The sequence below is a fragment of the Phyllostomus hastatus genome, unplaced genomic scaffold (assembly GCF_019186645.2).
Source record: "Phyllostomus hastatus isolate PE091 unplaced genomic scaffold, TTU_PhHast_1.1 phas_scaffold_60, whole genome shotgun sequence".
NCBI lineage: Eukaryota > Metazoa > Chordata > Mammalia > Chiroptera > Phyllostomidae > Phyllostomus > Phyllostomus hastatus.
In genome coordinates, this window is record NW_025334038.1 from 15,009,536 (window position 1) to 15,036,999 (window position 27,464).

At 41.4% G+C, this 27,464-nt stretch overlaps 1 protein-coding gene across 4 annotated transcripts; it reads right to left on the reverse strand.

The window, feature by feature from the left end:
- AMMECR1L (AMMECR1 like) lies at positions 1 to 27,005 on the reverse strand. 4 transcript variants are annotated; one of them, XM_045825963.1, is made up of 9 exons: positions 25,853 to 26,997; positions 24,118 to 24,224; positions 13,085 to 13,168; positions 12,502 to 12,946; positions 10,024 to 10,134; positions 9,590 to 9,704; positions 8,840 to 8,930; positions 6,923 to 7,019; positions 1 to 5,247 (listed from the first exon to the last, which is right to left on the reverse strand). In XM_045825963.1, the coding sequence occupies exons 4-9, from the start codon at positions 12,906 to 12,908 to the stop codon at positions 5,136 to 5,138; spliced, it is 933 nt and encodes a 310-aa protein (XP_045681919.1). In that variant the 5' UTR covers positions 12,909 to 12,946; positions 13,085 to 13,168; positions 24,118 to 24,224; positions 25,853 to 26,997; the 3' UTR covers positions 1 to 5,135. The 4 variants fall into 4 exon arrangements, with proteins under 4 accessions (XP_045681919.1, XP_045681918.1, XP_045681920.1 ...); XM_045825962.1 differs by lacking the exon at positions 13,085 to 13,168 and having other exon boundaries at positions 25,853 to 26,993; XM_045825965.1 differs by lacking the exons at positions 1 to 5,247; positions 13,085 to 13,168 and adding an exon at positions 5,940 to 6,000 and having other exon boundaries at positions 25,853 to 27,005.
- Positions 27,006 to 27,464: the final 459 nt, after the last annotated feature.

Sequence of the window (27,464 nt, forward strand, 5' to 3'; positions counted from 1 at the left end):
TTTTTAAAGAGAGAGAAGGGGAGAAATAGGAGAGAGGGAAACACTGGCATGAGAAACATCGATCAGCTGCCTCTTGCATGTGCCCCAACCAGGCACAGAACCCACAACTCAGGCTAACTGGGAATCAGGAGTCAACCAGTGCCTTTTGCTTCTGAGGGATGATGTCCAACCAAGTGGCTCTGGTCAGGACATGAGAACTCTTCTTGAGGTGAATCTGGGCCTATTTCAGTACCCATCTCTCAAAAAGATTATCCTGAATTGAGGGGCTGAGCACACCAATTATGCTGCTTCTTGTCTATGCCCATAGCTCTGGAAAGTTCACACTGGCCCCACAGCTCCCATCTACACCTAGCACTGGACAAGTGTGGATAGTCAACAGCCATCCAGCCATTCACAGCTTGTGCTGGGGCCTGGGCAAAGCATCATCAACAGGCTGCCTTAGAGATGCATACTCCTGTCACAAAAAGGAAATTCAGCTACTTGTCTGGCTCATAAATAACAGCAAAGATTCCATCTCAGGTCTGATTGACAGCCTATGAAGGCTTCAATGTCAGCACCCCAGGTTACTTCTTTGGTAACCAGAATGGCCATACTGTGGTAGGGGATTGAGTGACTGGGTGAACTTGAGACCTGTTTGGTTCCCCTTATCAACAGTTTTGAAATCAGAGGGGTGACTTGTTTTTCAGTTAGTTCACTGTAGCCTACAGAATATACATAGAAAATGAATAAGCAGCAGGAAGACAGAGATCCTAGAATCTGTCAGAGCTTCATTTTAGATAAGGAAAAAGACTGAGAGAATGGGATTTGCATTTCATTCCTCAGGATGCTACTACAAGTTCTTTGTACAGTATTGGTTTGAGTCAAGTCTGTCAACTAGCTCAACAAGTAAGTAGTATTTCAAAGCCAGATATTCAAGCCAAGGTCACATACTGTTATTAATATGGAAACAGCTCTAATGTACCTCCCCACCTCCACTCGCATCAGAATTAGCACCACTGATCTCTGACCAGATGACTTAGTTCGTATTTCAGACAATAAGGATAAGTTAATATGGCAAATTTTGTTACAGTGTACCACCAAGTCCCACTTGGAACAGTAACATGAAATTGTTGTTACATGTAATATGGAATATTCATCTCTAGAACCTTCTTTTCTCTTGAAGAAACAATTCCTCTCAAACAACCCAGAGTTATTATCAAACTGTATGTTTAATCAGTTGCTTGTAGTTTATTTCTAAAATTATCTAACCCAGACACCTTACATGTTGGCCATATGCTTATGAGCTCTGCCAAGTGTAAGGGCCTCAGAACTGTGTTATCTTAAAAAAAAAATTACTACCTGCAAAAATTTAAACTGAAGGCTGACAATTGCAGAATATGAATGTTTGAAAAACTACTTGTCACTTTTTCCAAATACATCTCATCTGTTTTGGGCCATCCAAGAATAAACATTTTTTTTTAGGTTAGAACATACCATTGTCCCAATGTCTTTGCTTCATGTCTCCAAATCATCTTAAGTTTGAGCATTTTTCCCCCCTTACTAAAGTTTTTAACTTTATGGGCAAAATCGGTTTCAATGGAAAGCTAACGAGATCTATGAACCTTCTTCCAGACTAAACTTGAAAGGGTTCATGAACCCTGGTTCAGGAAACTTGACTCTGAAGCATCAGCAGCATTGCTAAAACCACACACACACAAGTGCATGGTTATTGGAGGTCATTAATACCACACAAAATATGCAGCCTGACTGAATACTATATTGTTGTTGACTGTTACCAATGTTCCAAAAAAAGAGGCCAAACAATTTTTACCCATTATGATTTATTCTCTACAATACTTTGTTAAAGAGTTCAATGATTTGCACTCAGAAGTTATATAGCCAAGAGGCAACCAAGTGTAATGTGAAGAATTGGTATGAAGTCCTTGCACTTGAAGGTCATACAAAGTCTCTTGCTTCAGGGAAATAAGGATGAAAACAGAAAACAAAAAAAGCCCCACAAGCTCCCTAAGCTCCAGAATCTCAACAGAAAAACGACATCAACAGTTAGTGAAACTGTAGGTGTTAACATGGAAAACAGATTTTGTGCAAATATTAAAATTAACACCTAACACTCCTGTATAGATTATTTTTATTATAAACAATAAAATGTCTCAATTACAAACCTTTCATGTTGAAAGAGACTCTAACATGAATTGCTTTATTAATTATGAAGCGAAAAAGTTTAAGAAACTCACAGTGGAAACAATCTAACACCAACAAACTCTAGTGAGATCAAAGACATTCTCTTTTAATATAAAACAAACACAATTCATAATTACAGAGAGAATGTCCCAGCTGTGGGTATTATGAGACAACCTAACTTTCCAGATCAAAAGGCACTCACAGCTAGGGATGAAACAAATTCTGAACCAAACCAGCCAAGTTGGGCTGGTCCCTTTAAAACAGTGGTCACCTACTGTTCAGCTTGAGCAGCACAAGGACTAACAAAACACCAAGCAAAAAAACCCTTCTCTTTAAACCCACCACTCACACATTGGCCATCCTCATCACTGCATTGGTTAAGTGAGTGGAAGGCAGTTCAGTTTCAGTTTAGAGCCATCATCCCCCTACACAAAGCTGCCACATGGATGATCCAGACTTAGTATCTTTCCAGAGAGCCACTGCCACACATCTTTATGAGGTGACCATGACCATCTACTTCCAGACTGCTTCCTGAATAAGCCCCATTTGGAATGGACACTTATAGTGCCATTGCTTACAGGGCCAAATAATTTTTTTCGTCAACTCAAGTACTCTTGACAAGCAAGAGGACCTCGAGCACTTCCGTGGCTGGACTTGTATGGAGCATGAAGGAACGTGCAGAGTAAGGCTTCTCCACAAATACTGAGCCCACTGCAGTGTGGTGCTGGTCTTAACCAGCCCAATTCTTGTGCACTGATTCCCTTTCCCCTGCATTTTGCAGGTTTTAAATTTTGTTCATTTCCTTAAATGGCAGGTATCCTACCCCACCCTCAATAAAATAAAATTAAATAGGGCAACATTTCTACAAGAAAAAAAAAGGCTTGAAGAGCATGGCACTGTAAATGCTTGCATGACCAGTTTCACTGAGCATGCTCAGGGATAAAATTTTAGCACCAATTTTTTTGATTTTTAAATCTTTAGAAATTAAACACAACTTTTAACATAGAACATTTGAACAGTAATGAGTGTAGCCCTATGTATCAATACTGTTGTACAAATTGAAGGTGGGTGGTTTAGTCCCAAACTGACCACCCTGACATCAATCCGTGGCACCTAAAATAACTGTTGTCGCGTGTGTAATAAGATATTTATTATTCTCAGCAGCAGGAAATCATGAAAGAATCCTTCATCTTCAATAGTTTTCAATAACTCTGTAGGAAGAGTGGCAGGATGCAGGAATGCAGCCCGGCATCCTGCTGCTGGCCCATTCCCCCTGCAGTCCACATCCTCATGAACAGAAGATGCCAAGCATATCTGCTCACCTCACCTCTATTCACCTCTTCCAGGAAATGAGACAGCAATGCCTGTAATAGCACATGTCATTTCTTACACTGTGTCCTTGTTCCCTCCACCCCATTTCTGTTAGACTTTACTATCTGCCCATTCTGGAAAGCCATACCATCACCACATAAACTTTTTAAAATAAATTAAATCAAAACATTGTCCACCAGGTTGACACCCAATCCACTTGCATGTTGTTGAAAACCAGTGTATTACCCTTACAGTCTTTTCTTCCAACTGGCCACCTCCTACCTGTGATTAATTTCAGCAGTGCCTCCATGACAATGTTTCCAAAGCACCTTCCAACTCCTTAATTCTATAAACTTTGCCACCAGTGAGAGAACAGGCAAGAGGAAAGAGAAAAGTTGCTGAGAGCTATTTAGAGTAAGCAACACTGGGAAAGGGAAATATGCCACATGAAAATCTAAATGACCTAGAATAAAATGAGCTACTTGGCTCTGCCCTGATGCAGTGAAGATTCCCAGCATATTAAGCAAGATAACAATTCACCTTGTTTAACTACACAGCTTTGTTCTTAAGTCCTATAAAGGACTAAATTATAAACTGTTTTCTCACTTCTACAGGGGAACTAGAAAAAGAAATTCCACTGTTTTTTAAGTCCCTTAAAGATGGCTGCCTGAAAAGAAAAAAAATAGCTTGGAGATCCTATATTCTCTCCTGTGACAACGTGTCTTTCTAAAGCCCAACCCAGGTGCTTGTTTGAGTATGTCTTCTGTGAACCTAGATCCAGCTATAGGCACTGCTACCAGTAAAGGAGTGAGGTAGCCGGGTGGTAAGGAAGCAGTCTCTCCTTTCACACTGCATGTAGCAATTATGTCAGGACCTCCTGCAGGCATCCCAGTTCATTCCTCAGCAGGTTACACCACAGAGCTCTCTCTGTTCAATACCAGGAGACTCAATGGAAGAAGTGTCAGAACATCCAACTGCTAATAGGATGAAAATTAAATCCTTCAAAGCTGATTGAGCAATGAGATATGCCACGCCATCCAATACGATGTGGGTTTCTGTCCAGGAGCCTCGAAGGACTCAAAGTGCCCACGTTCAACCCTAACATGGCGTCCACTTATGAAGCATGGAGGTTGTGATCAACTGTTGGTATGCAATAAATTGGAGATTTAAAAAAAGGAATTTAAAACAACCTAAAAATGTTTCTTGTTGGTCTCCGTTGCCCAGACTGCCAGGGAATACACCTCCTTAATCTGGGGAGGCTATAAGGGTGCCTGTGGGTTGAGCCTTCAAGAATCATCAATTCCAGCTTCCACTGTGTGGCCAACACACAGGTAGCCACTTGCATGCCAAGGATCTTCTGAACCCACACGGCAATTCTCACTAGTCATGGAGGAGCCCCAATCCAATGGAACCCCATAATGAGGAAAGGCTGAGATAAGGCTTGGGCCCCTCAAGTTGTTTCATTCAATATAACGTCCCCCCGCCCCCACCGGTCAGCTGGAGGCAGACTTGGCAACGGATGCTAGCATCATAAAATGGTGCAGTAATAGAAGTAACTGGACCAGGAAGAGGAGGCATCTGCTCCAATGATGTCATAGCCATTCGTGGCCACAGGGGGGTGGGACTGGTCATGCAGCCTTGTGTCAGGAGTAATGATTGTAGAGGGGCGGGGCATGAAGAGTGCCATTCTGGAAACAGTGCTGTCGTGAAGCAATATATTCTGCATAACTGATTGTCACCTTCTCACTTCGGTACCTGTGTAAGGAAACAGGGAAGGGTATTATGAACCCCAAATATTTCATTCAGGAGAGTCACTCAGCAGAGAAAACCAAAAGCTTATTCCACATTTTGAAAGAATAAAATGGAAGACCAAGAGCAACCTTACTTACAGAAAATGAAAGACAGCACAAAAAAACAATGTTATTACAAATGAACAAGATGAAAAAGCACAATCACAATACCCCTGAGAATGTGTTTTCTGCACATCCCACCTTTAAACACTATATATGCTTATCATCAGGCTGCTCTTAAGCAATCTGCAACTGGGGCCTGGAGGAAGAATTTCAAGTCAAATTACATGGGTGGCAGATTGGAAGATGATGCAACCAATGCCCAGTATAAACTGCATTATCTACTCAGGTTAAAATGAATTAACAGAAATGCAACCTTAGTTTGCAAAAAGCAACAAACGAGTTATTTATAACCAAAGGGGCACAGGTAATCTAACTCTGGGTCAAATTCTCATGAAGCAGGTTAAAGAATCCTGGGGCTATATAGGATAGGTCTCAATTCCTGGATGAATATGCCATATCATATCACAGGGTCATTAGAACAGAATTCATAGCACTTTGGCTTTGCTCTGGAAAGAGCCATGAGTCAGGATGCAAAGCATGGGGTGTTACAAACCTATGGAGCCTACTACAGACCACAGGAGCTGGGTGTGACAATCCTTACCCAGAGCCATCTCTTTCCCACTGTAATCACTCCTCCATTGCAAGGTGATTATTCCTGAATTTTGACAGGGAAATGGCTGTTCAAATAAATTATAATAATAATAATAATAATAATGATATAATGCTTTGTATTTGAAGTTTTGTTTTTTTTTTGGGGGGGGGGAATCCAAAGCATTTCAAAAACACTGGGTTATCTTCCAAATAGACCTGTGAGGTTACTATATGATTATTTAGCATTTTATAGATTAGGGGGCCAGAGGCCCACTGAAGCCCACAGAAGGTAAACCTCTCAGTGTTTTCGATTTCAGTAGGGATGGGAAGAGAACTGACATCTACTGCCTGGCCCTGGACTAGAATTCCTCATACATACCTTACACAACCTAAAACAACCCCAAGGCACTATCATTCACTTTTTACAGACAGGAAATTTTTTCTCACTCAGAGAGGCAGAATAACTGACCCAGGTCACATAGCTAAGTGGTGGAGCTGAGTTTCAGACCCCAAGTTCATGTACTTTCTACCACACTAGGCAGCCTCCCCGAAGAACCCTTCACCCCAAACAAGCAGGTTTCCTTTTAACTTTTTACAAAAACTATTCCTTTAACATGCCACCTATATCCTTGCCACCTGACTGCATGTGACTTCAACTGACCTTGGCCTTCTGCACTGAGGGCCTTCTCTCCTGACTTCAAATTCCCCCCTCAGTCTCTCCCAAAAAAATTAAGTCTGGCAAAGACACCCACAATTTGCTGAGTGGCCCAGCCCTGCTCCTCCTGCTATTGGATTAGCTGTCAAGATGCTCATGATGCTGGGGAGTCTAACTCTGCTATCACTGTCTCCTCAGAGCCTCAACCTTACAATACTTCTGTGGTTTAGAGAGAAAGCAGAGAAAAATTTTTTTCCCCTTGCTATCAAAAGTACCCTTCATCCAAACCCAACTAAATTAAAATGACAAGGAAAATGAGAAAGGGGCTTACCTGGTAAGCTTGATCGTTTTTCTGAATTCACTGGTAATGGGAGCCTTAAAGCCACCTTTTCTGAGTAAGGAATCTATTGTCTGGATCTGATCCCAGTCTGAGAAGAGACACACACTGAGGTCAATGCACAATGACAGAGGGGACATGTTTCAACACCATGAGAGGAGAGAAACTGCCAAGTCTGCTAGGGAGGGGCAAAGGAAGCCTTGGGCACTGAGTTGTCTGCCTCACTGACAGACCAAGGAAAACCTTGGAGATTTGAGATTATGACCTGACACATGACATGTGGCTGTCGCCAGGCTCCCTGCTCCTGTGTCTTTCCTGTCAGAGGTAATCCCAACATAAGACTGGTTATTGACCTAGTGCTGGTAACCAGGGCTGTTCTGTGGAAAGAGAGAAATCAAATTCTGCAGCTTATATTCCTTTGTGTGGCCCTTCTTCATTTCGAGGATTTCTAGGAGATCTACTATGTATCATACAGAATTAATGGAAGGAAGGAAGCTATTCCTTCCGGATGGGTGGGAAAGTTGTTCACACATATACTATCATGTTGTTCTTACACATTTTAAAACAGATAAAACCAAATATATCAATCTGAAAACCAAAGAAAACTCCCTAAATTACTGCAAAATGTGCCACTTTACAATTTTCCCAATCAACTTTCAAATGGCAAACGTTATTTGATTATTTACCTAAGTTATTGTCACATTTCAGTATTAGAAAATACTTATGGTGTGCCACCTTGTAAAGAAATGTTAAATTTTTTATGTCATTTTATTAATTTTTTTATGTCATATCCACACTACTCTTGAAAAAGTTTAAACAAAACCACAATAAAACCAACAAGGCACTCTAATTGGTGTGGCTCAGTGGATTGAGCCCTGGCCTGCAAACTGAAAGGTTGCTGGTTCAATTTCTGGTCGGGGCGCATGCCTGGGTTGTGGGCCTGGTCCCCTGTTGGGGGGCTGTGAGAGGCAGCTGCTGATTGATGTATCTCTCACACATCGATGTTTCCTTCCCTCTCTTTCTCCTTCCTTTCCCCTCACTCTCAAAATTAATTAAAACAAAAACAAAAACAAGGCAACTGCTGTCCACATAATTAGTTCAGATATACTGAACTACATACCACTGAATGCACAAGCAACATTTAAACGTATTTTTATTTATTTTTTTTTTTAAAGATTTTATTTATTTATCTTTGGAGGGGAAGGGAAGGAGAGAGGGAGAGAAATATCAATGTACAGTTGCCTCTCTTGCGTCCCCTGCTGGGAACTGGCCTGCAACCCAGGCATGTGCCCTGACTGGGAGTCAAACCTCAATCCTTTGGTTCACAGGCCAGCGTTCAATCCACTGAGCTACACCAGCCAGGGCTAAATGTATTCTTTTAAAGAGAAAACTTGCCCAACCTATGTCCTACCTTTAATGTTGCAACTTAGTGTTAACAACTTAGTGTTACTTAGTGTTACCAAGTTATTTTCCCTACCTCTCCCAAGTTCTTTATAAAAAAGAAGTTATGTTTTGTCTTTTTCTAAGCATAATACTGTTTAATAATTTATGACTAAGAGTTCAAAACCCCAATATGTGCAGCTTCCCTTTAACAATGAACTCCACAATATGGTCAAGTTGATTTGTGGAATTTTGCTATAATTACCCATCTTGGAGGACAATAAATAAAGCTATTCACTGAAAGTGAATTAAGCAAGTAAGAGTAATCTTTACCCCTTTTCTTTTCCCAATTTCTGCATCTTTAAGAGAGTTTATTTTTTTCATTCTATAAGAATCTGATAGATATTGAGAGGAAAAAAGGCACTTACTCTTGGTTGCAATTGGGGTGAAAGACACACACTCCATTGTCATGCTTTTTAGTCAGCAACACTATAAAGTACTGTTTACTGAAATTCCATTTGTCCAACTCACCTTGCTCCTTAGCAACCTCAGGTAAATATGTGGCTGTACGTTTGATGCCTTTTTCATTGACAAATTCAATTCGAATCCCATGGACCCCTACCTATGAGAAAAAAAACCAAAACCAAATCAATAGCATTTACTTAGGGAACTTTAGCCATCCATATGTAAACTGACATTGTCCCCTGACCAGCTTGATCCGGGACTGAGAAAAGGAGAACCTCTTGATTATCATCACTACCAGACTCTCAGGTATAGAAGTACCCCACCCCCCAAAGCTTGAAATAAGGTGTGATTCTACATGTAGCCAGCTCTCTGAGAGTATAAAGACTGTAGAAATAAATGATTTCAATAGCTTATGTAATAATCTTGAATAGTCTACCTACTATCTATTCCATTAAATGAATACACCACGGAGTTTTGATCTGAGTTCATGACTATTCACAAATGATTCTAATAACTTTTACTCAAGGGCTTACCCAGAGGGATCTGGAATATTGTGCTTTATCCTCATTATTTTTTCTTATTAGACATATGGGAAGAGGATGTGAACCAGAGTGGACTGGGAAGAAAGAGAAGGTCTTCATAACTCTCTGCTTCTAATATTATAGCACCTTTTCTGTCACCTATGTTGCTCACAATTGCTTCCAAACTTAGCTTTCACATTCTTATGCCCTCTCAATGAAGGAGATACATTACCATGTACTAACCCGAACCCAAATGCAACGAGAGATGCAGAGTTCCAAATGCAGCTGTTCTCACCTCCCAGTCCAGGTAATCAATGGCATCCTCAAAGTTAGTAAGGAGGGAGACAGAGCAGGAAAGTTTAGGCAGCTCCTCTCGGGTCAGAGGGGGGAATCGACTGTCCTTAAGTGCACTGGAAGAGAACAGAAAACATAAGTGAGGCCACTCTAGAGTTGGGAGCATGTGCCTGAATATTTATAAGTTGAGCTATGCAGAGAATAGCTCAATTTTTATCATCAATACTAATGTGCTAAAAAACAACTTGATTCTATTAACTGTCTATATTTGATTAAAGTGGTGACTCATCAGATTAAAACTCCCCATTTCCTGATTACCAAAAGAGAACGTTCATTCTTTATTACTTAGAAGACATAAAGTCAGGCAGTTGTTTTCAATTTCGTGGATACATTGATTGTTAATTATTCCACCGATTTGAGGCCTCATTCAATTACCTGGTTAACGTGTATTCCCTGAGTCCTGAATGGAGATTCATGGCTGAGAAGGTCCCAATGCAGCCACGAAGCCGCTTGTCCCGCCCTGTCTTCCATGTCACAAAGAGCGGACTAAAAAAGCAAAACACAAACACTCTCCAGCCCCAAATTAATCATGGGTAAGAACAAAACCTTGGCTTTATTCCTGTTCATTTGTTATTCCCCAAATAGATGTTTTCTGAGCTGCCAGCTATCTGAAGGACTCTCTGCCTTTCTGGGAGTCATGCAGTTCCTGAAGGGAAATGCAGAGGATAACTCACAAGGGAGTATGAAGAAAGACTCTCTGGGCAGCCTTTCCTATGTGCCTTGTTGTCAGTTTAGATACCACATGTATGTGCTATATATATTCCTCTTTTTTAAAAATATTTTATTTATTTATTTTTAGAGAGGGAAGGGAGGTAGATAGAGAGAGAAACATCAATGTGCAGTTGCTGGGGGTTATGGCCTGCAACCCAGGAATGTACCCTGGCTGGGAATCGAACCTGGGACACTTTGGTTCCCAGCCCGTGCTCAATCCACTGAGCTACGCCAGCCAGGGCTTATTCCTCTTTCTCTCTTCCTCAGAACCAGTCCTGAAAAAAGTTCAAGACTCCACTTTTTTCCTTTTAATTCTCTGTCTTTCTCCTCTTCTTTACTCACTTTGAATGTCCAAGTTCCTTAATTCCAACCTTCATGAAGACACACTAGATCTATACAACTTCTCCTCCTTACCTGTAAGCATTTGATGCAACCCCACATTGTTCCCATCATTATTTCTGCCATTGGCAACTATAAATATTTCCTGCTCTTAAGTGTTCAGGAAAGAAAAACCATGTTTCCAGAAAAGAGCTTATTTTTAGTAGAAGTTGCCATTCTCTGTTTCTAGGCCAAAGCCATGCTTCATTAGGATACATCAGATTGATGATGACAGGTTTTTTAGAAAGAGGTCACAGGTCTGTCACTCTTCCTCAGATTTTGCCAAACTCCTATGCCATTACCTCTTAGATTCTTGAGTTAAATACTTCTAAAAAGCAAATTAAAACTTTAAAGTCACCTACTTCTTTGATCACTATTACAAAGCCGATCTCTTAGCTACATATCTTTCCCGTGCACTAAAACACTTGAATAGCACCTGCCAGAGCTACTGTCTCAACACCCACTCAAAAACCCTCCAAGTATTTCATTCTCTGTAAGATGAGACTATAAACCACTGGATATAACAGCCTATACCCTGCAATGCTGCAACCACCACCCACTCTTCCAAACCTGTCTCTCTCCTTTACAGGATACATCCAATCCCACTCAGACCAAAGCTGAGCATTTCCAGCTGCTCAGCAGGTTTGTTTTTGTTTTGTTTTGTTTTGTTTTGTACCATGGCAGTATTGCCCTGAACAGTGGGCTTTTTCTCTACATATTCTTTTCTCTGACACAATTTACACGAGTGACTTCCCCTCTCCTCTGTCCACACTCTGTGACACACACTATTTAGCTTTGTATGTGTGGTTTGCCATGTCAACAAGCATCCCAAGAACAAGGACTTTTTTTTCATGCCCCTCCATTCCCTGCCCACTAGGGTTGTGCAATGCCTTCCTATGCACTGACAGCTGAGGAGTGAATGACCTCAGGTCAATGAGTGCTCCAAAAGCATCTTTGAAAAACAAAACCAAAAAAGCTCTTTCAGCCTTGATTGGTGTGGCTCAGCAGGTTGGCTGTCATCCCACAAACTAAAAGGTCACTGGTTCGATTCTCAGTCAAGGCACATGCCGGGGTTGCGTGCCAGGTCCCCAGTTGTGGGTGTGTGAGAGGCCAATCAATGGTTTGTTTTTACCTCTCTTTCTCCCTTCCTTCCTATCTCTCTAAAAATAAATAAAATCTTATAAAAAAATAAAAGCAAGCTCTTGCAAGCTAGCTCAGAGCTGCTTCCAATTCTGAGAAAGGAGTAAACACTAGCATGAATTTCTTCACTTTAAGCTTTATACACATTCCCTGTTTATATCACTGACACATGAGAAGGCTGGGGACAAACAACAGTCTTGAATTAAAAACAGTAAAGCAGATTCTGACATTCTAGGTGGGATGCCAGTGGTCCTATGGAATTACCATGAGATTGCCAATGAACAAAGTAGGGACCCTTATTAAGAGCATCACAGCTCCCACTAAATGAGCTCCTAATTTCTAACCTGGCCCTCAGATGCTCCCAATTTACTTGGAGTCAACACTACTGGGGTCCACAATGGTGTGATAGTGGATCTCTCCACTTGAGAGATTAAATGTAACCTGGTCCCCTTCCAATACCAAATTCAGTGAACATTACAAATATTGTTAGACATTTATCATATTACTGCTCCCTTTTGCCCATATCATGTTAAAGATTTTATAAGTAGCAGACTCTCTCTACTTATAGTAGTAGAAAGATGCCATCATGCCTTTCTCATTGTCCTGTCCTGATGATCTACTCACTAGGGGTCATTGGTGAATCTAGGAAGTCGTGGCTGTGGGAAGCCATAGAGGTGACAGTAGAGGACATCAAAGCAGTAGCAGCACATCTCTGCAGTCACCACCAGATTCTTGGTGGTGTTGGCAGTTCCATTGGGTCGGGGAAGAGGGCTCAGCGCTCCCGATGCGGGATTCATTCGTGTAATGGGAGAGTTTCCAGGTCCCAGAGTTAAGTCTGACACATTCTCCCGACCACTGCTGCCATCCACATGCTGGTGGTTTTGAAGAGGTCCTGAACTAGAGCCAGGGACAGTTGTGGACTGGTTCCCGTGAGCGTGTGTTCCGTTTCCAGATAACTTGGGCTTCTTGACCCCACAACAGCCTGCTGCCAACTTGGGCTCGAGTGGAGGAACACAACGTCTTTTTCCCATCCTGATTCAGTGCTTGAGATTTGGAATGCTAGAGAACTCTAGAAAGGAATAGGTAAACATTAATTCAAATGGTTAGCTAAAAGGAGAAATCAAAAACCGAAGGCAAAATGAGAAAACAAAAACCAAAGAAAAAGAGTCTCCACAGAGAGGCAAGAGTGATTAATTCTCTTTCTCACCCAAGTCACATAGTCACAAAGGGTCTCAGACCAGTAGGGCTAGAAGATATCCTGAGTTCCAGACCAGCAACTCCCAAACTTTTCCTAAAGGGGACATTTAAAAAAAATTTCCCATAAAGCTATGATCACCATGAATGGAGGCAGGCAACAAAGTTCTCTTGCCCAGGACTCTCCTGGGCAGAAGAGAGAGTTGGGTGGTAGCCATTGTGAAGCTAGATGATAGAGGACATTTCAAAAAAGACAAAAAATTATACTTGACCCATCAGACTCTTCATCAGGTTGCTTTCTCTACCATTTCATAGGATCCAAACTCAACCACTCTATTTTTAAAGGACCCCAGAGGAACCTCCACGCTTCTCCTTGTTAACCACATCCTTTCAGCATCTTCCGCAACACTAACCTAAATACATATATATATATATGTAACTTCAGCCCCAGACCTTAGTGAAGGTGAAATGCAGTTAGCTGTCATTCTCAAGAAAGAGCTTTAGCACACCTTCTAACACAAGGCTCCCATCTTTCTGCACCCCCACAGCTATCATTTTCTGATACTACTGTTTCCTTAGTTCTCTGAACTCACTTCAATTTCTCCACATTTCTCTATCCTTTTAAAGGCTCGTTCAAGAAAAGCTACAATCTAGTAGGAACCTTTATTCATACAAATGACCCAAGCTTCATAGTCCTTTTGTGAGGTAGCCATTCTGCCCTGTCATAGCAAAGCAGACTTATGTAAAGCTACTTACCTTAACATAATGTGGCATCAGGCCAGAAAAAGAGTGTCCCATCTGATGTGAACCAGAGGATCATTTATGCTAAATCTATTTCTTTTTAATATATTTTATTGATTATGCTATTATACTTGTCCCACTTTCCTTCTCCCCTTTATTCCCCCTCTGCCCTGCACCCGCCCCTCCCACCAGCATTCCCCCACCTTAGTTCATGTTCATGCATTGTACATATTAAGTTCTTTGGCTTCAGCATTTCCCATACTATTCTTAACCTCCCCTGTCTATTTTGTACCTACCATTTATGTTCTTATTCTCTGTACCTTTTCCCCAATTCTTCCCTAGTACCCTCCCCGCTGATAACCCTCCATATAATCTCCATTTCTGTGATTCTGTTCCTGTTCTAGTTGATTGCTTAGTTTGCTTTTGTGGTTTTTTTTTAGGTTCAGTTGGTGACAGTTGTTGAGTTTGTTGTCATTTTACTGTTCATATTTTTGATCAACTTCTTTTTCTTAGGTAAATCTCTTTAACATTTCATTTAATAAGAGCTTGGTGGTGATGAACTCCTTTAACCTGATGTTATCTGGAAAGCACTTTATCTACCTACCCTTCCATTCCAATCTTGAGTATTACTAGGTCCTTGCCTTTCATTACTTGAAATACTTCTGTCTAGTCCCTTCTTGCCTGCAAGGTTTCTTCTGAGAAACCAACTGACAATCTTATGGGAACTCCTTTGTAGGTAACTGTCTCCTTTTCTCTTGTTGCTTTTAAGATTCTCTCCTCTTTAATCTTGGGTAATGTAATTATGATGTGCCTTGGTGTGTGCTTCCTTGGGTCTAATTACTTTGGGACTCTCTGAGCTTCCTGGACTTCCTCAGTCTATTTCCTTTGCCAGATTGGAGAAGTTCTCCTTCATTTTTCAATCTTTTGCTCTTGCTCTTCTCCTTCTGGCACCTCTATGATTTGGATGTTAAAATGTTTAATGTTCTTCTGGAAGTTTCTAAGATTGTCCTCAGTTTTGTGAATTCTTATTTCTTCATTCTGTTCTGGTTGAATGTTTATTTCTTCCTTCTGCTCCAAATCACTGATTTGAGTCCTGGTTTCTTTCCCTTCACTGTTGGTTCCCTGTACATTTTCCTTTATTTCACTTTCTACAGCCTTCACTTTTTCCTCTATTTTTTTGATCATACTCAATCTTTTCTGTGAGTATCCTAATTACCAGTGTTTTGAACTCTGCATCTGATAGGCTGGCTATCCCTTCATTGCTTAGTTCTTTTTTGAGCTTTGACCTGTTCTTTCATTTGGGCCATATTTTTTTGTGTCCACTCACCTATTGAGTAGTAAGGGGCAGAGCCTTAGGTATTTGCCAGAGCAAGGCAGTATGTGGGGGAGGGGTCTAAGAGGGAAGAATGCCACTTGCTTAGCTCTGGGCTGGCTCTCATAATTTCTCACGCTACCCACAAGCAAATTGGGCCCTTTTGGTGCTAATTCCTGGGAGGGTGAGTTTGTATACATTGTAGGACCCTGTGGGTGTCTCCAACAAACTCTCCTGTGAAGCTGGGAGTTTCTCCTTTCTCCTGCTTTTGCAACCCCCACAGAATTTTATAGTTAGAGGTTTTGAGGCTTTATTTCCCTGGGCTGGAAACCTGGGTTGCTCAATCTGTCTTACTCCCTAGTTGTTCTTCCCAGTTTATCTGCATGCAAATGTGGGATGGCCTGTTCTGCCAGCCACAACCCCACCCAACCTAGTCCTCCAAGTGCCACCTTACTGCGATCCCTCTCTGACCTGGATGCCTTTTTCTGCCTCTCCTACCAGTCTGGATGAAATTCTAACTCCTTGGTTGTAGGTTTGATCTTCTGGCAGTTCTAGTTATTTTTTGTTTTTAAACTTGTCCTTCTTTTGATTGTACGAGGAGGCAAAGTGTATCTACCTATGCCTCCATCTTGGCTGGAAATCACTAAATCTTTTTTCTTAACACACCTTAAGCGTAAGGTAAAAATGTATAGCTATAACATGACCATGATCCCCTTTCTGTTCTGTCAATAATCAACAGAATCAGGAGAATAGATCCTAATTATTTCAATGTCAATTATACCAAAGTCTGTAAAATTCTGTTGATGAGAAAAGAATACTGCTTTTTTTCCAAATCATTAATGTTAGTGCTGGCCCTCCCCCAAATTATATATGTATTGTTCTACCTAAAATTTTCTCTATGATTTGAACACATAGCACACGATTGCCTTTTTAGACATTGCTCTACAACATGGTTTTTGGTTATAAACTCTATAATTTTAAAAATCAAATCAGATATTTTTAAGTTGAATTACATAAACATTTCACAAATATTTATTTTCTTGATATATGCTGATCCATAAAATACACACTTTTGCATCTATAGCAGTTCCTTGTGAGATGTAAGTTGTCTATAACCAAGGAAAAATAGCTTGTAAACTTCAAGTGGGGCTTGAAATGGTCTTCTTTTTGAAAAAAACCTTATGTACTTGATCCATTAAAACGTTCAAAAAGTATACTGTTTCTGAGCATGGACTTTGTTGTCTTGTTCAGACTATTAAGAGAGGAAGCAGAATGTCTTGGTTGAAAACGTTAACTCCAAAGTCACTGGCCTGGGTTGAAATCCTGAGTCCCTCAGGATTACCTCTCTGACTCAGTTTGTTCACAATGGGAACAATAGGACTTGCCTCATGTGGTTATTAGGATAATGAGACTAATGTATGTGATGGACTTCATACACTTAAGTGTCAATTTATTTAGCTGCTCCCGCAAGTAAGGAACTACTGGAGGGCCAGAACTTACTCTGCACTGGTGCTCTTTACACAGGGTTTCACAAACCCTCAAACCTATTCAAGCGAAGTGGGACCTCAGGCTTAATAAGTCAGAAAACCTGCCCAAAGTTAGACTACCACTAAGTGGAAGAATTAAAATTGGGACCACAATCTTATCTGTTAGACTCCAAGGCCTTCGTTTTCCCACCAAGTCACAAAGAAGTGTGAGGCTTGCCAATAATAGCCGTTGGATTCAGTCCCGTTCCTAAAGGCATGATGAAAAACAAACCGCATTCAAGGGTATACTAAAAGCTAGCCAAATAGGTGGCAGAATCTTGCCAAGAAAAATAGAGCAGGAAAAATTCAAAACCAACACCTAAGCCATCACCCAAATATTTACCAGTCCCCTTGACATTATCATTTGAGTTCACAAATGGATGTCACTTTAAGGCCTCTGAGCTCTTATTTGCCTTTCTACCTTTTATGTAGCTGTAGGAAAGGGATTTAGGACATGTGTTTAATGAAACAACAGAACCACCCAGAGGCTCTGCCTTTAAAGAGCCCAAAATTCAAAGAAACAAAAAAGAAGGGATGAAACACAAAGGTTAGAAAAAAATTTCCTCACTCTTATTACACTAAAACAAACCTGAAGAAAACAGCAAGGTGTTAGGAGATGGTGGCAACTCAGGTGTTCTTTAGCAGGTGTTATCAACTACCGCAGCAGCGAAACACCCTACAACACAGCAATAGAAGATTTTCAGGAACTGAAGCCTAGGAATATTCTGACTACACACAATGGCAATTACTGATCTGCAGTCAACATGGTCACAACTCATTCCATTTAACAATTTCTTACACCCTCCCAAACAACGATTTTGAAATTAAAGAAGCAACCCATCCCTGACCAGGTAGCTCAGTTGTTTAGAGCGTTGTCATGATACACCAAGAATGTGGGTTTGATACCCAGTCAGGGCATGTACAAGAATCAACCAACAAATGCATCAATTAATGGAACAACAAATCAATGTTTCCCTTTCTCTCTCCTTCCATCTCTTTAAAAAATGAGCATCACTCACCATCAGAGAGATGCAAATTAAAACCACAATGCAATTACCACTCCACACCTGTCAGAATGGCCATTAGGAACAAATCAACAAACAAGTTCTGGTGAAGTTATAGAGAAAAGGGAACCCTAGTGCATTGTTGGTGGGAATGCAGAATGGTTCAGCCACTGTGGAATTTCCTCAGAAAAATGAAAATGGAACTGCCTTTTGACCCAGCATTTCCACTGCTGGGTTTATACCCTAAGAATCCTGAATTACCAATTCAAAAGAACCCATGCACCCCAATGTTCATAGCGGCACAATTTACAATAGCCAAATGCTGGAAGCAACCTAAGTGCCCATCAGAAAATGAGTGTATCAAAAATGATGATACATTTACACAATGGAGTACTACATAGCAGAAAGAAAGGAGCTCCTATACTTTGTGACATCATGGATGGATGTGGAGAGCATTGTGTTAAGTGAAATAAGCCAGGTGGTGAAAGACAAATACCATATGATCTTACCTGTAAGTGGAACCTATTCAACAAAACAAACAAGCAAGCAAAATATAACCAGAGACATTGAAATAGAGAACAAACTGACAGTAACCAGGGGGTAGGGAATGTGGATTATGGGGGAAAAAAGAGGAGGGATCGTCAAGGAACATGTTTAAAGGACACATGGACAAAGCCAAAGGGGGGTAGGATCGTAGGTGGGAGGTAGGGATGGGTGGCACGGGGTAGAGTTGTGGGAGCAAAATGGAGACTACTGTACTTCACCAATAAAAAAATAGTAATTTTAACCTTATTTAGCTGACATCTTTACCTACATCTATTTCTTTCATTTGTTCTTAATAATTATGTTTCGGTTTCAGGGTGGGAGGTGGAAGAAAAATGGAGAAACTGTACTTGAATGACAATTTTACACACACACACATTGCGGGAGAAGAACCAACCCAAATCTTGTGGTTCTTTAGGCCCATGCACTTTTCAGATCACTTAAGGAAACAATTCAAATGATATTCTCAATCAGTGACCAAAGGTAGCCCTACCAACTTTCTGTGTCACTTTAAAAATTTATTCTATAAAATTAAATACATGAAAAATTCAAAACACAAACAAAATGAAACAGCATAACGAACCCAATATCCAGCTTCAATATTTTTCATCTGTAGCCTACCTACTCAGTCCATCTCCCCTCCTCCACTCAATTATTTTGAAGGCATATTTTAAAGGAGACCAATACTTTATCTGTCAGTATAAAGCAAACATTAAGTGAAGTACAATAAAGAATGTGAAATAAAACAGGGTGCTGGTAGTAAATACTTTGTATTTACAACATTAACCATTATCTACTAATTCCATAAAAATTTTCTCTTTAGGTTGGAGATTCTTCTAAGCCTATTCCAACAAAGCAGGCATCTCACTATTACCAAGTAGACCCAGACTCAGCTTCTAGGACCAACCTACAATAAGGGACTCACTTCTCCAACAACTTGGTGTCTGAGAGTACAGTGTAAGATACCTCAGAATAACAGAATTTCAATACAAGAGACAAACCTGCTGTCTGACCAGCTTAAATAATAATACCACTAAAGACATACTCAACGTGTCTTCTGAAATGGTGTGGGAAATCTTACTCTTTCTAAAAATTTCATAAAAAACTACCAACAATGGTACTTTGATCATAGTAGGAGTAACTGCACAGTGTGAAGTCAGTTCATCTGAAGTAACTGTAAGTGTAAAAACCTTTGCCTTACAGACATATATATCACTGACACTCTCTCAAGCCTTCATTTCCTTACTTTCAAAACTAAACTCAAAGGCTACTTTAAGAGCCAGTATTAGTTACCTAATTTTCCTCTGTTCACTTGAGTTCACTGAGAATGTGCTAGGTAAAATGGATTTCCACCAGATGGAGACAAATTCATAAATTACTGTTTTACCTCTTCACTTGAGGCTTCCTAATCCAGCAAGTGCTGAATACAGTATGCTGTCAGTGTTGAAAAATCACCACGTATTTACCTAACGTGCAGCACTCAGGTGTCCCGCCCTCCTTCAGGGCCTGTAACAAAAACCAGATGACTCTTCCTCCCTTTCTGCAAGAAAGTTGAGCAGGGTTCTATGACCACTTTTATTCCAGCCAACAATGAAATCATCCTCAACTTTAGTCTCAGAGGCCAGGTGGCATTTGTGCTTTGTCTTTCACAACACCTAACTCAGGATCCTACATATACACACCAGCCATTTTATCTATAGATCTCCTAGTTACTTCATTTAAGGTTGCTTTAAAAGAAAAAGAAAAAAAAAAATTTTTATCCCTGGCTGCTGTGACTCCATGGATTGAGTGCTGGCCTGAAAACTGAAAGGTCACTAGTTCGATTCCCAGTCAGGGTACATGCCTGGGTTGCAGGCCAGGCCCCCAACTGAGGACATGTGAGAGGCAACTGATTGATGTTATCTCACATAACTAATGTTTCTCTCCCTCTCTTCCCCTCTCTAAAAATAAATAAATAAAATCTTTAAAAAATAATAAAGAAATGATTTTATTTATTTTTAGAGAGAGGGAAAGGGAAGGAGAAACGAGGGAGAGAAAATCTATCACCTGCCTCTCACACGCCCTTAAGTAGGGACCTAGCCTGCAACCCAGGCACATGCCCATGACCAGTAATTAAACTGATTCCTCTGATTCCTAATCAGAGGGTTAAGCAACCCTCTGATTCTGTCTGGTGCTTAACCCACTGAGCCACACCAGATAAGGCAAGTTTGCATTTTTTATAAGAAGAAAGTTGATGGCACGAAACTTTGTGCCATAGTCTTTAGGTACTGGGCTCCATTGTAATGTGCTAACTGTGAAGTATGTCAGAAACTGAAGCTAAATTTTAAATATCTATTCTTTTTAACAATGTCAACTCTGTTCAAAAACTAGGAATGGTTTCATTCATAGTAAAATGGATAGCCAATGTGACAATTCATTAAAACATCAGGTCAAATATCCCGTACATTAACTTCTTTGATTTATGCTGGCAGCTGTCTTCTTTGCTGAAACACACCAGTAACTGGTCAGTCCTGGACTTGGCCTCAGGTGATACTTAATTTTAGGTTGCTAAAGGCTTTCCTTTAATAGGCCAAACCTACTTTCTCAACTGCACTTGGGAAGAATTTTTATTTTCTTTATGAATGATGGAGCCCTTTTATTTGCTTTGAGGGCAATGTATGATTTCAGGAATTAATACAAATGATGTCTTATAAATTGATGTTTTCAAAAATAAAGACCAGTATTGAGGGGATGTTTTCAATTGAGGACACCACGATTGAAGTGGCTGGCTGGGTAGAGGACCTTCCTCCCTTACTAGGGGGCCTCTTCTAAGACCCCTAAGTGCTGTAAACAACAAGCTGCCGTCTTTTGCCCTGACCAGTGTAGCTCAGTTGGTTGGGCGTCGTGCCTCAAAGAGAAAGATCATGGGTTCAATTCCTAGTCAAGGCACATGCCTGGGTTGCAGGTTTGGTCCCAGATCAGGACATGCAAGAGAGGCAACCAATCAATGTTTCTCTCCCTCTCAAACTAAAATCTAAAAACAAACAAAAATCCCAAACTGACATCTTCCTGTAGCAGCGTTCATCTTCAGAAAACAGAACCTAGGCTCTGGGGTTACATTCTAGGACCTGCCACATACTGGCTATGACCTGCCACATACTGGCTATGCCAACTCAGGCTGATTGTCGGTTTGTCATATCTCTGTGGAACTGGGCTCCTGCTACAACACAGGGTCATTTGTGAGCAGTCAATGTGCAAGATATGAAGAGCACCTAGAAGTTCTTTGGCATGTAACTACTATTTAAAGTATGTACTATAACCATTACCATTACCTCTATTAATAAAAGTAGGGTTGGTTCCAAAAACAATATAGCTCTGAGTTCTTACAATATCTACAGAAGTAAGTACCTTCATAATGAACTTCTATTAAGAACCACCTTGTAGTTTAAAATATCATTATTAACATGTGATTATTACTTCAATGACCTAATGCTTTCCCTCTTTGGAGAGCAACAACTTGTAAGTCATCCACTGTTCTTTTCATTGTGAATGCCAGAAAACATAAGAAAGAATATTGGGCTGTCTGAGAGTTGTACACATTTCTATTCTACTTGGGTCCTCTTTTAAGCTTATACTAAAAAGAAACTAAACTTGATAAATATGCTATTATTATAGAAGACTTGGTATGTATTGAATACTAATAGAACCACTGAATCCAAGTAGTAAGATTTCAAACAATAACCACATTAAAATATCTAGAAAAGCTTGGAGGTAAAAAAACCCCCTCCAGTTTCACCTTTTGAAAACAAGCTACAAAACAGTTTATTAGAGGGTGTGACCTTATACCAAAAAGATTTGTAAGGTATGAAAGAGGCAAAGAAAAAAGTGGTTTCTGAATTCTTTCCTCCTTCTTATTGGTGTCCAGATGTCTGTTCGAACCAAGCTTTATACAGAAGGAAACAAGGGTGTCGTTTCCTTTGTGACAGAGAGTTAAAACAGAAATTCAATTTAATATTGGGTTGGCCAAAACTTTGAAACAATTTTGTTAGACTGTATTCTAACAGCTGTCATAACAGTGTGCATTAAAAAAATAAAAGTCAAAAGTGGTGAATTTTGTGTAGCAATTTTAATATTTAAGATGGAAGAAAATAAGCAACATTTTTGGCATATTATGCTTTAAAATTTTTAAAAAATAAATTTTTATTTATTTTTAGAGAGGAGAAAGGAGGGAGGGAAACATCAATGTGTGGTTGCCTCTTGTGCGCCCCCTTACTAGAGACCTGGCCCAAAACCCAGGTATATGCCCTAGACTGGGAATTGAACTGGCCACCCTTTAGGTCCCAGGCTGGCACTCAATCCACTGAACCACACCAGCCAAGGCTGCTTTATTATTTTAAGAAAGGTAAAAATTAAACTGAAACACAGAAAAAGATTTGTGCAGTATATGGAGAAGGTGCTGTGACTGTTTGATCATGTCAAGTGGTTTACAAAGTTTCTAGGTACTACTGACATTTCGGTCAAATAATTCTTTGCTGTGGGGCTGTCTTATTGCAATGGAAGATGTTTATTCTGGCCTCTACCCATTAGAAGCCAACAGCAAGAGATAGCCAACATATTTAAAATATCCAAATCAATAAAGTTACTGGTGAAAATGTAAAACATGTATTTTCTCATGGAAAAAACTAAACGGACTTTTTGTCTAAACCAATAATTGCATCATGAGTAGTAAGAAAGCACCTGGGCTACAACTCTAGCCTACTTATGGAAATATTCCAAAAAAAACAATCAGATGAAAAAGCCACAAACAAGAACATGTATGAATGACTCATGAACATGGATAAGGGAGAAAGGATTGACCACGGGTGAGAGGGGTGGGCTGGGTGCAAAATGGAAAAAAAAAAAGAAAGAAAGAAAAAAAAAAGAAATTGGGACAACTGTAATAGAATAAACAATGTTAAAAAAACAAAACAAAACAAAAAATACACCCTACAAACTTTGTGGTAATCACTTCAAATAATTGTTTCTGTATTTTTGGAAACCCTATCATAACACATACACAAAACACTTGCTGTATGAAAAACTGCCCTGCAAAATACAGATCTACCTATATAATTGCTTTAAAAGTTACAGATTTAGAAAACTGCACAGAACTTCATATTTTCAGGTCAGCTTAGCTTAAAGAAAAAACATAAACATAGGAGTCAAAAGTTTTGTTTTTAGATCCCCTCCCTTTACTATGTGACCTATGGCAAGGTGCCAGATCTGTCCAGGCCTGTTCTTTCATTTGTAAAATGAAAGTATTTGTTTCCTGCCTGCCTCCCCCAACGCCTCCCCCAACCCCCCAACGGATGGTTTGTGAGGCTTCAATACAATGTGAAGCAACTCTGAAAAACTCTCTTACAAGTGTTGGCATAACATTATTAATAAACTCAAGGGGATGCAGCGGTAATAAACATTTTTCCAGGACTTTGTTCAAATTTTTTTCCAAGATAATAGTATCACCACAACAGACTTTGGGCAAAATGTCCCCCAAATCTTAAGATTATAACTGTATGTTAGAGACCTAATAATTAACCTGGAGAGGAATTGCATTAATCTGAGTTGTGCTCTTTGACTGTCTTTAAAAAAATGTAGTAGTAATTTGGGAGGGAGCACAGCCAGGCTTATGTACTAAAGACACAGAGGGTAAGTGTAATGCTACACCACCATCTACGTCATAGGTCATTCTATTGGAATTATGAACAATAAACTTATCTTTACATATTTCAATTATTTTAAAAGAAAGCAAGCTGAAGGAATTTTGTCCACATTAGGACCTTCTCACTGAAGTACAAAGATTCAACCAAATAAAACCTATATCCTAACATAGGTCTAAAAGAAAAACAAAAATAACAACAACAAAAAAAGAAATTCTATTCCTAATATTCAAGGTTATACTCACTGAAAGCAGAAAGTTTGTATTTCCAGGGTAACAGCTACAAAAGAGGGGAGCTACTTTGTCTCTGAAATGAATTTTCTTCCTTCTGATTCCATTCCTTCTTCCTGTACCTAAGATGGAAATGCAGGTGTAGTGAATAAACAAAATCAAGGTAGTGTAGAGGTAAGAGATGGTTTTTGAAAAACTACAACTCAATAATGCAATTTTAAAAATATTTTATTTATGTTTAGACAGAGGGGAAAGGAGGGAGAAAGAGGGACAGAAATACCCATCCATTGCCTCTTGCAAGGCCCTAACCTGGGACCTGGCCCAAAACCCAGGCATGTGCCCTACTGAGAATCAAACCAGCAACCTTTCAGTTTGCATGCCAGTTCACAGGCCAGCGCTTAATCCACTGAGCCACACCAGCCAGGGCTCAACCATGCAATTTCTAAAAAACAAACAGCCAAGGAACAGGCTTGCCTTACTTCAAAACATTTCAAAATCTAAATAAAAGGCGGCAATAGCAGTCCCTTGTACTGAATCACCAAGAAATGAGAACATTGAAGATCAAAGATTTTACTGAACCTGAACATGAGATACACATTAAAACTTTCTCCACCATTAATTTAGACCATAACTTGCTCTAAGGCCAAGATATATCATTTCAAGGCTCTCCACTGGTTTCAGAATACAAACATATTCCCAAATCCTCTGCAAAGATGGTGCTGAAGAATTACTGGATAGTATGCCAGTGCCAGGTCCTGAGGACATACCATCTTGTTATTCCAGATGGAGAAGAAAACTGTTAGTAACAGCCATCTATCCTTACCCTTAGTGTTGCATAAATCTCTTCACCAACTCTCCCCACCCCCTATTAGTAGAGAACTGAGCTATTCTCAAAGATGTAAGCTGGAGACTCCGGCCCCACCCACTCTATCCAAGAAGAGGGCAGTGAAAGAGGATAGGCCCACCGGGATAAAAGGGTGAGTGTGTCAAAGTGAGGAGTTCCGATAAGGTCGCGGAATAGAGAAGGGCAGGGAATGAAGGGCAAACCCCACAACCTGGGATGAAGAAACAAAGGAAACGGGAGCTGTGGGTAGGTAAGGAAGGAGAGACTGAAAGTGGGGTTGGCAAAAAAAAAAAAAAAAAAAAAAAGAAGAGAAAGAGTGAAGCAAGAAAAGGACCAAGCAGAGCGGGGAAGAGAGAGACCGGGCGAGCAGGGGCAAAGCAGACCAAGAGAAAAGGCGAAAAGTAAGAAAAAAGGGGGTTGAGGAAGGAGGAGTACGGAGAGCTGGGAGGAGGAGTAGGGTAGACAGCCCAGCGACGGGTAGGAGCAGCGGGGCCAAGCCGCTGGGGTGGAATCCAGACGCCCGACTGAAGGGGGGGGGGAGGGGAGAGGAGGAGCGAGGAGGGGGCGGCGGGTGGGGCCGCCAGGAGGCGCCGGAGACCCCCAAACTTTACCGGGACCCGAGACTGTTTACGCTAGAGCGTGAGGAAAGGAGCAGGAGCCTCGCCTCGCCGCCTAGGGCAGGGGCTACCGCCCACCACTCCCAGTAAAGCCTCAGACCACCGCCCTCAGTAGGGACACGCGGGCCGCAGGCCTCGCCCGCATGCCGCCTCCTTTCCCCGACGCCCAGGGTCCCCTAACCCACGCTGCCCAGACCGTCACCTTGACCCCAGGGGCCTGCAGCCCGGTTGCTCCGCTTCCCGGGCTGAGGAAGCCCAGCGGAGGAGGTGCAGCCCCAGTTCCTCCCACCTTCTCTCTTGGTCCAGGCGCAGCCGGGGCGGACGGCACCTCTCGCGCTCTGTCTTCTTCTGCTTCATGGAGCCATGCGCCTGGGTGGGGGCTCCCGAGAGAAGTGGGCCCGCGAGCGGACCGGACGCGCCGCACGGACGAGGCGGGGCAAGGAAGGCCGGCGGGCCGCGGCCGAACTGGAGGTATTCCCGGGCAGCTGGAGGACTGAGTAGTGCCTAGACCAGGCGCCCGGTATCCCAGCAGCCACCGGAGGCAGTGCGGTAATGGAGGTCGGATGTAGGGAGTTCTCCAGTAGACTACACGCCCTCTAGGCGATCTACGAAAACGAACGAGATCTGGGCGCCGACGGAGCACACGTCACTGCTGTCACGTGGTCCCAGCCCGCGCACTTTATTGGCTAGAGTTGAAGTTAGCTGGCTGTTTTGCAGTGGTGGGGCCCAATCCTGGACAGTTGGAATAAAGAGGGACCTGCAGAGAAGAGCGTAAAGAGGCTGTCGCCGCAAATAGTCGGACGTGCTAGGGGGCCGCTGTCACGCCGGGAGGCGGAGCGTACGCCAGACGTCTCGGCTACGTGAGCGTGGGAGAGAGCGGTGGGCCGGCTGGGATTTGCAAAGCAGGCTCAGTGGGCGGTGGCTGCGGACGCTGGCTTGGGTTTTTGGCCTGGCTGCTCTGCTCTACCCTATGTTAGGGCACAACCCTTAGCAGTCCACGGCTTTTCTTCCCGAGCGCCGAGGCTCACGTTGCCCTACCCGACCCGTCTGTGGCCTTCCAAAGCAGCCAGGAAAGAGCAGCTCTGACCAGCTTTAAATCAAGCCGACCATCTGGCCAGCGAAGTCCTCCAGGAGGGTCCCAGGCCCGGTGCCAGCTTCCTAATGGCCCAGGAAGGGCAAACTGCATTAATTTTTCGGGGGTTGTCAGTAGTCCGTATCTTTGCCTTGAGCCTCAGAACTTCTAGGCTGGAGATGACTTCAGTGGAATTACCCACGGTACAGGATAACTCAGTAAAGCGACTAAGCACATTCCTCAGCGCCAGCAGGGCAAGGACCTCAAAAAGAACAATAGAAAACATTTTTTAAAAATTAAGAATAAATTATTTTAATTCCACGTACTTATTATTTGAACTGATGACTTAGCACTTCTATTTTTAATCACAGATGGAGTTGCACTAAAAGTCTTTCTTGTTTTAAAGCAATGCCAGTCTTATTAACAACACTTGAGCCCACAGACTGTTTTATGTTTTGCTATTCTGTTTATGCACAAAGGAATCCTTAACAGGTTTGTCCTCAGTGAGCAAAGAAAAGTAGTATAAAAATGCAATATGTACTCAAGTATAATATCTACTACTACAGACTTTTACGTAATTGTAGGCTACAAAAACTGAGGAAACAATGTCTGACTGGTTCCTCATGGACCTGGGACTCTCAAAGAGAACATGGTAAATAACCAGAGAGAAAGGAAGAGGCTGTGGTGCTTTGTATAACAAGTGACTTCAGTTTTTTTAAAGTGATTTCTATAGCAGTCTTCATAATTCCTCTCAGTCTTGACATGCTTTATCTGCTGTTGAGGCCACATTTTCGTTTCCAACCCAGCTACCTGAAAATCTACAAATTAG